The sequence below is a fragment of the Catharus ustulatus genome, chromosome 9 (assembly GCF_009819885.2).
Source record: "Catharus ustulatus isolate bCatUst1 chromosome 9, bCatUst1.pri.v2, whole genome shotgun sequence".
NCBI classification, from domain to species: domain Eukaryota; kingdom Metazoa; phylum Chordata; class Aves; order Passeriformes; family Turdidae; genus Catharus; species Catharus ustulatus.
In genome coordinates, this window is record NC_046229.1 from 1,722,669 (window position 1) to 1,737,275 (window position 14,607).

General features: G+C 49.5%; 1 protein-coding gene across 2 annotated transcripts in view; it reads right to left on the reverse strand.

Annotated features, from left to right (window-relative positions):
* Positions 1-14,607, reverse strand: part of LOC116999910 (putative tyrosine-protein phosphatase auxilin) — a 50,217-nt gene that overhangs the window by 30,747 nt on the left and 4,863 nt on the right. The window contains exon 1 of one of the 2 annotated variants that reach the window (XM_033067032.2): positions 10,507-10,761. The exons of the other annotated variant lie outside the window; for it this stretch is intronic. Within the exon in view, the coding sequence (XP_032922923.1) occupies positions 10,507-10,687 (181 nt within the window). The 5' untranslated portion in view covers positions 10,688-10,761. Of the gene's footprint in view, positions 1-10,506; positions 10,762-14,607 lie in introns of those variants that run through there. 2 annotated transcript variants of the gene reach the window in all.

The following is a 14,607-nucleotide window of genomic DNA, read 5'->3' on the forward strand; positions in this document are numbered from 1 at the left end:
ACAACCTGCTGCACCTCCTTCCAAAATTGAAACAGGGCAGGCAGGAGCGTTCCTGCCATGGGCCACCCTCAGCACTGACATTTCAGCACCAGCCTGGTGATGAACAGGAGGGCAGCTGGAAATCTTAATTAAACCCTGAAGTGCTAATTTGATAGAGGATCAGGAGAAGGATGTGCAGAATTTCTGGAAGGGAGCAGTGACCCAGGGCAGCTCAGTGCTCAGTATAGGAGGTGGCAAAACCATCAATGGCTGGATTAGCCAGGCCAGGAAACTCATTCCTCCACAGGGAAAGGGAAAAAAAACCCAAATGTTGAAGGGAAAGCCTCCCTCCCCCTGTCCCCTGCAGTGCCACCAGCAGAGTTTGTGCTTATTCTCAAAAACAAAACATTAAAACCAGTCCTGCTTTAAACCTGGGGGTTTGGAGGCAGAAATGGTGAATGGAACAGCTGTGACCTGGAGTGATGGGGACATTTCAGCACCGGAGGGTCACACCCTGCCAGCAGCTGAGGGAGGTGTTCCCAGGGAGGAATTCCAGATTTGGAATTTTCCCTGCAAAATCTGCACGTGGGGAGGTCCCTGAGCAGCCACAAACCCTCCCCAGCACAGAGCCTGGATCCCAGCCCTGCAGAGAGCCCAGGGAGAGCAGCTGACATTTAAAAGGCGTTTTAGGCTCTGTCAGTCTGGGTTTTTATGCTGATGAAGCAACTCTGAGCCGGAGAGAGGGGAGGTGAAGGGAAGAGGCTGAAAATTGAGGCTCAGCAGAGAAGTGCTGCCTCTGCCAGGCTGCTCAGCAGGAGTGAAAGGGCAGACAAAAACACACATGAAACCACAGCAAAGGAGGCAGGTTTCCCTCAGCCTGCCCAGAATTTGTGTAACAGCATCTTCAGTGTCAAATGAGAATTTTTTGGGGGTTTTTTGTGTGTTCAGAGAGCTGCTGCCTGTGCTTTTGTTAGGGGTGGAGTGAGGAAGGATCTAAATATTCCCTGCTCCTCCTCATGGAATCACTGAATGGTTTGGGATCTGAAAGATCATCTCATTCCATGCAGAAAAACATTAAAACTTCATGTCCCACCTTCCCAAAAAAAAAAAAAAAAAAAGGGGAGTATTAAATCCACTCTGAATTCTCTTGCAATGGCACTACAATGGGAAAAATCTGTTTGTTCCTGTGTTTGTGTCCCAAATTCCCCATTTCTAGATGGTTCTATCTGCTTTTTCCTCCCCACAAAGTATTTTTTGGGGAAAAAGAAGAGAGTTTTACTTGTTTTACCCCCTAAGATAAAGGTGGAAGCTTTTTGTGCCCAGGGAGCTGCTGCCTGTGCTTTTGTTAGGGGTGGAGTGAGGAAGGATCCAAATATTCCCTGTTCCTCTTCATGGAATCACAGAATGGTTTGGGATCTGAAAGATCATCTCATTCCATGCAGAAAAACATTAAAACTTCATATCCCACCTTCCCAAAAAAAAAAAAAAAAAAAAAAAAGGGAGTATTAAATCCACTCTGAATTCTCTTGCAATGACACTACAATGGGAAAAAATCTGTTTGTTGCTGTGTTTGTGCCCCAAATTCCCCATTTCTAGATGGTTCTATCTGCTTTTTCCTCCCCACAAAGTATTTTTGGGGGAAAAGAAGAGGGTCTTGCTTGTTTTACCCCCTAAGATAAAGGTGGAGGCTTTTTGTGCTCAGGGAGCTGCTCCCTGTGCTTTTGTTAGGGGTGGAGTGAGGAAGGATCTAAATATTCCCTGTTCCTCTTCATGGAATCACAGAATGGTTTGGGATCTGAAAGATCATCTCATTCCATGCAGAAAAACATCAAAACTTCATGTCCCACCTTCCCAAAAAAAAAAAAAAAAAAATTAAAAAGAGAAATGGGAGTATTAAATCCCCTCCAAATTCTTTTCCAATGGCATTACAATGGGAAAAAAATCTGTTTGTGTCCCAAATTCCCCATTTCTAGATGGTTCTATCTGCCTTTTCCTCCCCACAAAGTATTTTTTGGGGGGAAATAAAGGGATTTTGCTTGTTTTACCCCCTAGGATAAAGGTGGAGGCTGCCTGGGCAGAAATGGCCCTTTCAAAGTTCCCGTGCTGTTGTTGTTGTGGCTTCACCAACAAAGCCTGGATTGTTTTGAAAGAACATTCAGCAAAAAAAAAAAAATAAAAAAGCTGTTTTTTGTGGCTGTCCCCCCCAGCAGCAGCAGAGCAGCTCAGCTCACGTTCCTCCCACACCCAGCTCATGTGGGACGTGCTTTCCCACCAGGCTGCTCCAGCCCAGGATCCCTCTGATCCCTGGGTTATAGTGCATGACATTTTGGTGGCTTTTTGCAACTATTAAAATAAATGCTGGGTGTATAATGTTAAAATAGCTTTTCTATAAAGTTTTTTCTAATAGCAAAATTTTTAAAAATTTTTTAAAAATAGTATGTTTAAACTACCCACTTAATTAAAATAACAACCCCTAAACGTGTAATAAAAACCCTACAACTAACACAACGATTATCAACACTCACCAACAACAAAAGGCCACCACCCAAATTAAAAAATAATAATAAAAAAATTAGAACCACAAACTAAAAAACCACACATGCTCTAAAACAACAAACCCAAAAAGTAACCTTGCTAAATAGTTCTCAAAAAAATAAAACTGGTTAAACTATGCATAAAAAAACATAAATACACAAGTTAATGTGTTATAAAACATATTTTAAAAAAGGATTCCCGAAGCAACCATGTGCTCTTAACAGCTTACCAAACTCCCAACCATTTTAACCCTTTATCTGTATCTCCTAATATCTTTTTATTAAACTTTTTAAGTTTTACCAAAACAATAAAAGGAGTTTTTCACACTTGGAATGTCTGGAGGGGAGGAGGAGCAGCCCTGGAGCAGGAATTCCTGCAACAACAGGCTTGGAGCATCCCTGAGTTAGGGAGAAACACAAAATCCCAGGGTGAGTGTGTGAGGTGATTTATTGCAGAGCTCTGGGATCAGGGCACAAACCCAAATCTGATCCCACATGGATTCCAGAGGGACAGGTGTTTATTCCCTTTTGTTATGGAGCTATAGAATAATTATTAAACTCACATTGTTCTGTTGTACACACTGATCTGATCCAAGCAGGGATTCCTGTGATTCCCATCAGCTCCCCAAACATCCTTTCTCATGGTTCTTGTCACCATTAAACAATAATATATTCAATCACCAAACAATTACTACATTTACCAATCCCATTATTGATCACATGATGATCACACAGGTGCAGTTTCACCTGATCCAATAAACACAAAGCCCAACAATCATTCCCCAGGCCTGGTTCCCTTTCCCAACCTTTCTGTGCACCCCCTGAATTTGTTATAATATATAATTTGTATAATTCCCATGATTTTAGGAACATTTTGAGCCCTTTGCTCTCCCTTGGAAGGGTTGGCCATGGATGGGGGGTGTTGGGTGCTCTACCCAGGCAGGGCATTCACAGCCTGGGTATCCCCAGCATTCCCACATCCCATCCCTCTCAGGGTTATAAAGAGGGATTTCACCCTCCCTGTGCTCCTGACAGCAAATCTCTGCCCCCAGGGATCATCAATAATCTGAGGGCTTGGAGCAGCCTGGGATGCTGAGATGGGCTTTAGAATCCCTCCAACCCAAATCATCTCATTCTCTGCTTCTAATTAAGTTTTAAGGGCACAAAATCCCATCCTGGAACCCAAACCTTCCTTCCAGCACATTTTTCATCTGGACAGCTGAGCTTTGCCCATTTAAGCCAAGACTGAAGCATTGATGCTGCTACAGGCACTGGCATCCTGTCTGGGATGGGACACAGCCCAAGTGCCAGAATTCCATCAACTTTTTAATGATGATTTGGGAGAGAAATCACCCCCAGGAGAGACAACTAAAGCAGTGATAAAGGGGCATTCACAGAAATTACTGGGGGAGCTCCTCAGACTCTCACAGACCCCAAACACTGATTGTTTTTTACCTAATTGTTTGCTACCAGTCCCATCTGTCCCCTCCTCCTCCTCCACTGTCCCAGATTCCTGGCAGAGTCAGGTTCCCTGGGAGGCTGAGCACAGACACCTCCAAGTGTTATTCCATAAAAATGAGCAGCAGAATGTGCAGAGCAGCCCTGCAGGACCAGAGCAGCAGAAAAATTGATAAAATCATTTCTGAGACCCCTCCAAGCCCAGGTTTCACTCATCTGACATTTCCAGGCTGCTCCAAGCCCCATCCTTGGACACTCCCAGAGATCCAGGAGCAGCCACAGCTCCTCTGGGAATTCTGTTCCAGGGCCTCTCCTGGAAATAATTCCTTCCCAAAATTCCATCTATCCCTTCCCTCTGGGATATTCAGGATATTCTCTCTTTTCCTGGCCCTCATCCAAAGGGGAAAGCCAGAATATTTCTCTCCTAAGCAGACAATCATGAGGCACAGAGACATCCCCAGCATCAAAATATCTTCAATAATTTATTCAGCTGAGCAGGGAGTTGTTGCTTCTGAGGTTTGTTTTTCTTTTTTTTTTTCTTCTGCAGCTTTCCAGCAATTCACTGGAATGTTTTTGCCTGGTAGAGATGGGAAATGCCTCAAAAAAAGGGAAGGTTTAGGTTGGATATTGAGAAAATTTCTCCCTAAAAGTGTTGCCCAGCCCTGGCAGGAGACATCCCTGGAAGGACTGAAAAGCCACGTGGATGTGGCACTTGGGGACATGAGGAATGTTGGACTGCAAGGTCTGAGAGAGCTTTTCCAAGCTGAGCAATTCCATAATTCTGTGCTTCTCTTGGGTCCCTGACCTCTCCTGGCAGCAAAATTTGGGGTAGGGAAGCTCAAGAATCTCTTTTTGTGCTTTGCTGGGATAAAATTCCAGAAGTAACAAGGCACAAACCCAGGCCTTTTTATCCAAAGGTTCTTTTGAGGCTGCTGAAATGTAAACTTCGTGGAAAGCTGAAGAATTAAGATATTTCTGCTCTTGCTTGAGAAATGGAAACTGAGCAATGCACCTTGCACCAAAAATGTGGAGGATTTCCACAGAGAGGGGAAATTCTGCTTTTTAGCAGAATATTGACAGGGAGGGGGGAATTACCACTCATTTAATTTGTTTAATTTGTTACAAATTTGTTTAATTTGTTTAATTTGTTACAAATTCCCCCTCCCAAATCCCATCCTGCAAGCTGAGCCACCAGCAGGAGCAGGAAATGTGGCTTTGAAGTTGATGGACATTCTCTCTGCTTCTCCTCCCTGTCAAAACAACTAAAAAAAGACAAAACTCCTGCCAACACCAAACCATTCATGGGTCCAAAACACACCCAGCAAACAAAGGAGTCATTAAAGCCAAGCTCCCTGTTAGAAAACAAGACAGCATTGTCAGGCCAGCCTTTGTCCCCCTGCCAGTGACATGGAGATGTCTCTCTTCTGACTCAGTGAAAAGGAATCGCCAGAGCACAAGATGTGATGTTTGCAAGTGTAAAACAGCTCAAGAAATCTCAATTTCACCACTTGAAGTTTCTTTTGGGTGTTTTTTTTCGTGGTTACTCTGCCTAAGCAAGCATAGAGCACAAAGTCCATGCCCCAACTGTTGAAAAATTCTTTTCTCTCTTATCTAGATTATAAACATCGCAGAATAGCACAGAAAGGTGTTTTTTTTCCTTTCATGACAATTATCCTTGCTGTTACTTTTGCATTTTATTTGCTAGAACTTCTTCTTTCAATGCTCAGCCAGCTGCTAAGAAAGCAGAATTGAATGCCACAGCAAAAACCCAAATAAATTGGTTTCTTCACTGCCTGCTTCTCATCTTGTGAGCACTTGCAGCAACTTCAAAAGGAGGAGACAGAAGCAGCTCTGCCTGGATAATCTTCTGGGAATCTGGGTTTGGAACTTGGGATGTTTTGTGTCCTGGGAGGTCCAGCTCAGGTCTCTCTTTGCAGCATTTCCAAACCTCCATCCTGAGCTCATTTGGAGGAGGAGCTGGTTAAGAGGAGCACAGAGATTCCCTGGATGTGTGCTGGGATCCTGAATCATCCCACAGAATTCCCCAGGAGCACAGAGATTCCCTGGATGTGTGCTGGGACCCTGAATCATCCCACAGAATTCCCCAGGACACAAATCTCCCATCCCTGAGCTTGGGGTGGTCCAGAGGAATCCACAGAGCTGGGAGAGCTGGGGGGGACACCTGGAGAGGAGAAGGATCCAGGGAGAGCTCAGAGCCCCTGGCAGGGCCTGGAGGGATCCAGGAGAGCTGCAGAGGGACTGGGGACAGGGATGGAGGGACAGGACACAGGGAATGGATTCCCAGAGGGCAGGGATGGGTGGGATTTTGGGCAGGAATTGTTCCCTGGGAGGGTGGAAGGGGCTGGGATGGAATTCCCAGATTTGCTGTGGCTGTTCCTGGATCCCTGGAGTGTCCAAGGCCAGGCTGGAGCACCCTGGGACAGTGGAAGTGTCCCTGCCATGGCAGGGGTGGCACTGGGTGGGGTTTAAGGTCCTTCCAGCACAAACCATTCCAGGATTCTTTCAGGACTCAGAGACCCCCTTGGAGCCCCTCTGTGCCATCCATGAGGAGCTCCTGCCTTCCAGCAGCAACCTTGTGCTTCTGGCTCCTGGATTTTGCTTTTTTTCTCTCTTTTCTCCTGTCCCACACCAATCCAAAAAGAAAAAAACCCAAGCCAATAACAGAAACACTTGGGAGTTTGAGCAAAGCTGCAAGCACTGATTCTTTCCTTGCAAGAAGGTGTTTATGAGGCTGCAAATCTGCATGGAGAGAGGATGCTTGAAGATCTAATACTCTGCATTAGTCTAAGGAAATGAACAGAAAAACCAGACAGGAGCCCTCAGCTCATGGGAGTTGGTGATGGCAAACACAGCCCCATCACTGAAACCAGCAGCAATTTATCCCAGAACTGGCAGTGCTTTCCCTTCAGCACAAATCCACAAACGTGGAACTGCTCACTGGTAACCCCCACACAAACATCCCACACAGCAAAGGGCATTTCCCTAAGCCCAGGTGCAGAGGAAATCCAACATGAGGGGAAAGAAGAGAAAAGTTTGATTGTTCAGCTTCTGAACTTGACTGGAAGTGAAGTTTCCAATTTACCTGCCCAGAGATGTGGCAGCAGGAGCAGGACAGTGCCTGTCCCTGTCCCCCAGTGCTGGGGACAGCTTTGGGCTCCTCAGGACAAGGACATGGAGGGGCTGGAGCATGTCCAGGGAAAGAATGGAGCTGGGAAAGGGTTTGGAGCAGCTCAGGGAGCTGGGGAGGGGCTGGAGAATCCCTGAGGGAGCTGGGAGGGGGCTGGAGAATCCCTGAGGGAGCTGGGAAGGGGCTGGAGAATCCCTGAGGGAGCTGGGGAGGGAATGGAGAATCCCTGAGGGAGCTGGGAAGGGGCTGGAGAATCCCTGAGGGAGCTGGGGGGGCTCAGCCTGGAGAAAAGGAGGCTCAGGGGGAATTTGTGGCACTGCACAAGTCCCTGCCAGGAGGGGACACCGGGGGGATTTGGGATATGGGAGCAGGGACAGGAGCAGAGGGAACAGCTCAGGGTGGGCAGGGGAGGGTCAGGTTGGATATTTGAGAAAATTTCTTCATAAAAAGAGTTGTCCAACCCTGGCACAGCTGCCCAGAGCAGTGGAGTCCCCATCCCTGCAGGGATTTAAAGCCCTGTGGATGTGGCACTTGGGGACATGGGTGGCATGGCTGGACTTGATATCCTGGGAGGATTTTCCCAGCATTAAAGATTTCATGATTCTCAGTTCAGCTCCCCACAATCACCCTGCCAGACAGACAAACCAGTGCCCAGTGTCCCCATCACTGGTGACACTGGGTTGTCCATCCAGACTGTTCCATTCCTCAGCTGCTCTGCCCCACAGGAAACCATCATTTAAAACCAGGGAAAAAAGAAAAATACAAACAGGGAAGGTGCAACAAGCTTGGATATGGCCAGGGCAGCTCAAGGATTTCACCTTCAGGCTCTGACCCTGAATTTCACAGACAAGAGATTCCCTGTCCCACCAAAACCCAGCAGCACATTCTTTTCCCTGAGATTGATTTTCCCCCACCCTTCTCCTTCCTGAGGAATTCAGATCTCTTTTCCCAACTGAATTATTCCCAACCACTTCCCACTTTGGGAGTTTCAACTTTGGCATCATTGGGAGGAGTCTGAAATATTTATAATATGAATATTTTCTCTATTAAAAAAAAAAAGCACAGAAGGTGGGTGGTGGTTTTCTCCTTGCTCCTATTCAGCCAAAATCCCAAACACCTTGTTTTCCTGTCTGTGCCTTCCACTGCTCCCTAATCCTTGTCCCCAGTTATCCATCTGCAGCCTGCATGAAAGATAAATCACGTCCCCCAATTCAGGAGCAACTGCAATTACCAAATCACTCGGAATCACAAGCACACCTCAGGGCTGGATTTGGTTCTTTAAGCTGTTGTAATTTCATAGTTGGCAAAGAAAAATGGCTTTGCAGTGAGCTGGGAGAAATTAGGAATTTATCAACCTGAAGTGCTCAGATGAACAAGAGATATAAATGTGGAGTTCAGGTTTGGAACTGAGCGTCACACTCAACACAGAAAATTTTTAAATTTTTGTTTTGGAGCAACCACCAAACAGTCCTTATTGAATAAAGAGGTTATTTTAAAATATATCTCCTGTAAATAGAATTCTGGGGCCACATTAAGGCCTGAGGTTTTTTGCTGCTCAAGTGCCAGCTGTGTTGTTCAGAGCACCTGTAAAATTGAGGCAGTGAACTGAAAGAAGAAAACTCTGGCTGAGACAGATCCCTTAAAAATCAGCTCCCAAATCCCAGAGCCAGCCCTTGATCCAGCCCATGTGTTTGGGAAGAACCTCCTGGAAAATGTAGAGGCCATTAATACAATTTAATGCTCTGGGTTAGAATCAGAGGAGCTGCAGAGTGGAAATGGCTGAATATTGCAGAAAACCTGTAAATAAAGGCATTGTCTGCCTGTCCATGAGCAGGTTTGGGGTTTTTTTTATTTTGCTCAGCAAAACCAGAAAACCAAATTGAGCTGCAGTGAAATCACAGCCCAGGATGAGGCTGGAGAGGAGCCCCAGCACGTGCCCACACCTGCCTGGGTGCCAGCACCCCCTCCCACCACAGCTCCTGCCCCTCCAGGAAATTCATCCAGATAATGGCCTTGATGATAGACATTAGCCTGCCTGCAGCATCTCACCATCCCAGCAGCTGGGAGAGCCCAAATCACTCTAACACAGCAGCCCACTGTGAGTAAGGAGCTGCTGGCACAGCCTGTGATTATGAGCAATTGCAGCAGAGATGTTGGAGCAGCAAATTCAGAGATGTTTCTGAAGTTTGGAAGTAAAAATAAAAAACCCAAAGTTATAGAAAAACAAACACCAGTTTAAAAGAAGACTTGGAAGCAAATTCAGAGGAAAACATGACTGAAAGTGTTCAGGGGGGTTGGACAGGGCTGGAGCAACCTGGGACAGCGGGAGGTGTCCCTGCCCATGGCACTGGATGAGTTTTAAGGTCCTTCCAACCCAAACTATTCTGGGATTTTATGGCTCTTGTTAGAGAAAATGAGGGGAAAAACAATCAAGGATAAGGTTCTCCCTGCCCAAGCCCAGCCATGGCCCATTAAGGTTTTTTTTTTTCCCTCAAAAAGAGGTTAGCAGGTTAAACAAAGATGCTGTGTCTGAAGTGCCTGTGGGCTCTGGCCCAGCCCTGCCTTTCATGGAGCAGTGCAGGTGGTTTTTTTGGGAATTACAGTGATGGAGTAAAGGGTTCACACTGAAAGAGAGGAAATTGAGGTCAGGTTTGCAGAAGGAATTGTTCCCTGGGAGGAGAGGAGGCCCTGGCACAGAGAAGCTGAGGTGTCCAAGGCCAGGTTGCAGCAGCCTGGGATAGTGGGAGGTGTCCCTGCCATGGCAGAGGTTTGGAATGGGATGAGCTTTAAGGTCCTTTCCAACCCAAACCATTCCATGATTCTGTGATTCTGTGCTGCAGGACAGAACCCTGGACACGAACGTGGTCCCTCCCAAAGAGCCAGGGTGTTTCCTGCACCAGCCTGAGCTCCAGAAGTTCCCTGCAAAGGCTGTGGAGATGGGCACAGGTAAGGATCCAGCACCAGAGGGTCCCTTCACAGCATGGCCACGCTCCATCCCTGGTTATCCAGGCAAATTTGAACCTTTCGAGGTGAAGAGCTCTCTATCCCATTACAGCCATAAAGACCATCTGCTCCCTTACTCCCTGATTAAAAAAAAAATGGTGCACGCAGCGCATCATCCAGAATTAATCCAACTCACTTTGATGAGTGCCTTTTAGAGAAGAGGGGAGGGTGGGGTGAAAAACAACAACAACAAAAAATAAAAAAAAAAACCTCAGGACAATTCTGACAATTCATTCCATCGCAGGGGAGCAAAGATCCCAGAGCGCTCCACGCACGGAGCGAGGACTCTGCGGCGCTGCCTCCCCTCCATCCCAGCGCTCCCGGACAAAGGGCCGCGCTTCTCCCCGTGGCTACCGAGCCCTCCCGCTCGCTCGCCAGCCGTACCTGAGCTGTCCATGGTGCTGCCGTCGGCTCGGGGCTGCGGCTGCTGCTGCTGCTGCTGCCGCCCGGGGCTGCGGGCCGGCCCCGCGCCCGCCCCGCCGCGCTCAGCGCCGCTGTCCACGAGCTGCAAGGATTCATAGCCGTCACTGCCCGGCTTTTTCCGGTAGCTCCCGAGCAGGCTCATGGGCGAGCCGGGCGGGAGAGCGGCTCCGGCGGCCGCGGGAGGGAGGGAGGGATGGATGGATGGATGGATGGAGGGATGGATGGATGGATGGGTGAGGGAGGGATGGAGGGATGGAGGGATGGATGGAGGGAGGGCACGGAGCGCTCCGGCCGCCCCGAGGGGAGGGGAAGGGCGGGCCGGCAGCGTGGCCGCCCCCCCGCAGCCGCCGGAAGCGGGCGGGGAGGACGCGGTGCCCGGCAGGAGCGTGGGGAGCTGGGGGAGCGGCGAGACATCAGCGACACCAAAGTGCTGGAGCCGCTGCGTTCCCTTCTCCGGGCTGCCATCCCTTCTCCCGGCTGCCATCCCTTCTCCGGGCTGCCATCCCTTCTCCGGGCTGACATCCCTTCTCCCGGCTGCCATCCCTTCTCCCGGCTGCCATCCCTTCTCCGGGCTGCCATCCCTTCTCCCGGCTGCCATCCCTTCTCCGGGCTGCCATCCCTTCTCCCGGCTGCCATCCCTTCTCCGGGCTGCCATCCCTTCTCTGGGCTGCCATCCCTTATCCCGGCTGCCATCCCTTCTCCGGGCTGCCATCCCTTCTCCCGGCTGCCATCCCTTCTCCGGGCTGCCATCCCTTCTCCGGGCTGCCATCCCTTCTCCGGGCTGCCATCCCTTCTCCCGGCTGCCATCCCTTCTCCGGGCTGCCATCCCTTCTCCGGGCTGCCATCCCTTCTCTGGGCTGCCATCCCTTCTCCCGGCTGCCATCCCTCCCTGCGTGCTGCCTGCGGGCCCGCTCAGCCCGGCGCGCCCAGCTCCAGGAATGGTGGCAGCGCTGGGTGACACCGAGATACGGGTGGCACGGAGATGCGGGTGACACTGAGGTCTGGGTGACACTGAGATACGGGTGACACCAAGATCTGGGTGACACCGAGATCTAGGTGACACCGAGATACAGGTGACACCGAGTTTTGGGTGACACCGAGATCCAGGTGACACCGAGATCGGGGTGACACCGAGGTCTGGGTGACACTGAGATCTGGGTGACACCGAGGTCTGGGTGACACTGAGGTCCGGGTGACACCGAGGTCTGGGTGACACTGAGGTCTGAGTGACACCGAGGTCTGGGTGACACAGAGATCTGGGTGACACCAAGATCCGGGTGACACCGAGTTTTGGGTGACACTGAGATCAGGATGACACCGAGGTCTGGGTGACACTGAGGTCTGGGTGACACCAAGATCCAGGTGACACCGAGATCGCGGTGACACCGCAGGAAAGCTGCGTTCCTCCCAAGGGCACCGCCCTGGGGCCGGCACGGCCCTCACTGCAGGACCAGGGGAGCTCAGCGCCGCTCACCCCAAAATCCTGAGGAGCATCCCTGGGCCCCAGTGCCCGGCTGGGTGTGGGTGGGGAGGCAGAGGGATCCCAGAGCTGGACCCTGCTGGGGTGATGCACCCACATCCCAAGCCCTGGCTTGTGCCACTGCTGCCTGTGGCTCCCAGCAGTGCCACTGACTGCTAAAGCCATTTCTGCTGTTGTCACCCATCTATTTTTAGCTGTTCCCATGAAAACAGAGTCTGGACAAAGCCAGAGCGTGGCCCTGAACGAGTGATGAGCTGTGCCTTGCTCAGATGCAGTTTCCAGCCAGGGCTTGTACATCATAATTTCATTGTGCATGGAACAGAGGAACCGAGGGATGCTCTGAAGGAAATGAGCACTATTAAACTCTTCTAAGTGGATTTCTTTGTAATTTAAGGAAATCTAAAGGCAAAAGGAAGCCCTAGCATGCCTTTGATCTCTTGCAGAAAGGAAAGATCTCTGCTCAAAAAATAGCCCAGAATTTGTTTAGAAACAAATTTCTGAAGCAATGACATCAATAAGCAAGGCCAGGCTGGACAGGGACAGGGCTTAGAGCCACCTGGGCTGGGGGAGGTGTCCCTGCCATGCCAAGGGGTGGCACTGAGTGAACTTTAAATTCCCTCCCAACCCAAATAATTCTGGGATTCTCTGATTCGCTGTAGCAACACCCAGGCCTTGCAATATCTCTGGCACCTGGCTGGAATTTCCTGCAGAGCACTCTGGGGCAGCAGACATCTGCTCCAGCCATACCTTGTCATGTGCTGCAGTTTATGTAACCCCTGAGACTTCATGGCATGGAGCACACAAGGTACATCTGTGACCCAGAATTTCCCCAGAAAAACCCCGGCAGATTAACAAGCAGCAAACCAAAAATGAACTGACCTGACTTGGGCAGCTCCCTGACAGCAGCAGGGACAGCTTGAACCCAAGGTTGGGGTTGTGTTTTCTACCCCCTCCATACTTTGGTCTGTGTGGAGCAATTCATGGATTGCAACACCGGCCAGCAGGGGTGAGCCCCTCCCTCTTGGCACCCACGAGCAGCAAGTTAATGAAATTAAAAATAAACACATTTCCTGAGCAACCTGGGCTGGTGGGAGGTGTCCCTGCCCGTGGCGCAGAGCTGGAACAGGATGGTTTGGAAGGTCCTTCCCAGCCCAAGCCATGCCAGGATTCCATGATCTTTATCAGGGATCACATCTCCTAGTCATTCTAGGATAAAACAATCCCTGTGCTCTGGGATAAAGATGGGGAATTTCTGGGGGTGGAGATGAGTTGTCATTTGTTTTGCTTGCTCAGGTAGAGCCCAAACACATCCAAACAGGAGGAGGAGGCTCGGTGACATTTCCAGGAGTGCTCTGGAGGAAGCTGGCACCACACAAACCCTGCAGAGCCTAAATCTCCCCACCTGTGCTGTGCCCCCTGCATCCAGCAGCTCCAGAGGCTCAGCTCAGACAAAATTCCTGACCCTCAACCCAGCAGCCACTCCCCCACTGCTGAGCAGCCTCAGCTTTTTTTTGGGGGGGAAAAATAAAATTACTCTTCCTTGTCGAATCTGTTATTAATTCCTTTCCTTGTCTGAGCTTTTGGGGGGGTCACAGAGGAATCACCACCCCAGCCTGAAGCTCCAGCCTGGAAAAAGGGATAAAAGGACAGAGCAGCCACTCCAGAGGATCTTGGGGCAGAGGGAGGAGGAAACGACCTCAAAGTCCAAACAAACCCCAGGAGATGGGATTGAGGAATTATGTGGGATTCAGGTGAAGCTGCACTCATCCAGTGGGAAGTTCAGCTGAAAAATAATATAAAATAATATTCCCTTCTCCCTGTAAAGCAGGGCCACGTGGTTTCTCTGGGTTTTTTTGAGATCTACAATATAAAAAATGCTATGACAAGACAAAAACCAACCAAAATCAAATAACTTTGAATTGCTTGTGGCTTTCAAAAGTGAAAAGGAAGAGGTAGGGGATGAACCCCTCAGAAATATTCATTTATTGAGCAGTGGCTGGTGACAGATTTGACTGAGGGCGAGGCTGGCAGGACCACGAGGGCTGGGGAGGTGTTAGGGATGAGCTAAGGAGGATTTTGTGTTGCTCCACAAGAGATACAAACTCTCCCCGTTCCTGACCTTGGAAAAAATTGATTTGCCAACCTCTGGCTGTTTTTCTCTGTCTGGGTTGCAGCCTCTCCTGGGTAAAGTCTCTCTTTGCAGCTGTAATCAAGCCCCAACTGTCCTGAGGTGCAATTCCATTTTCTGCACCTCTCCTCCCGTCAGCTGAGCAGCCCAGGTGAAATATTACACCCTGAATTCTTCAGGAGCATAATTAAACTGGGGAGCGTTGCTAGAATTGCAAATAGAGCTTGAAAATTAATGTAAAGCTGCAGCAATACCTTTAAAACTCCTCATACCAAACATTTGTTCTGAAGTTTCTCTCCTGGGAATGCTGCATGGAGTTGTGGCCAAGCCCAGGTGTGGAGCCACAAAATCTCAGGGTCATGGAATGGTTTGGGCTGGGAGGGAGCTCAGAGTTCATCCCCAGGGCAGGGACACCTCCTGCAGGGCAGGGATCACCTTTCCTGCCCTCCCACCT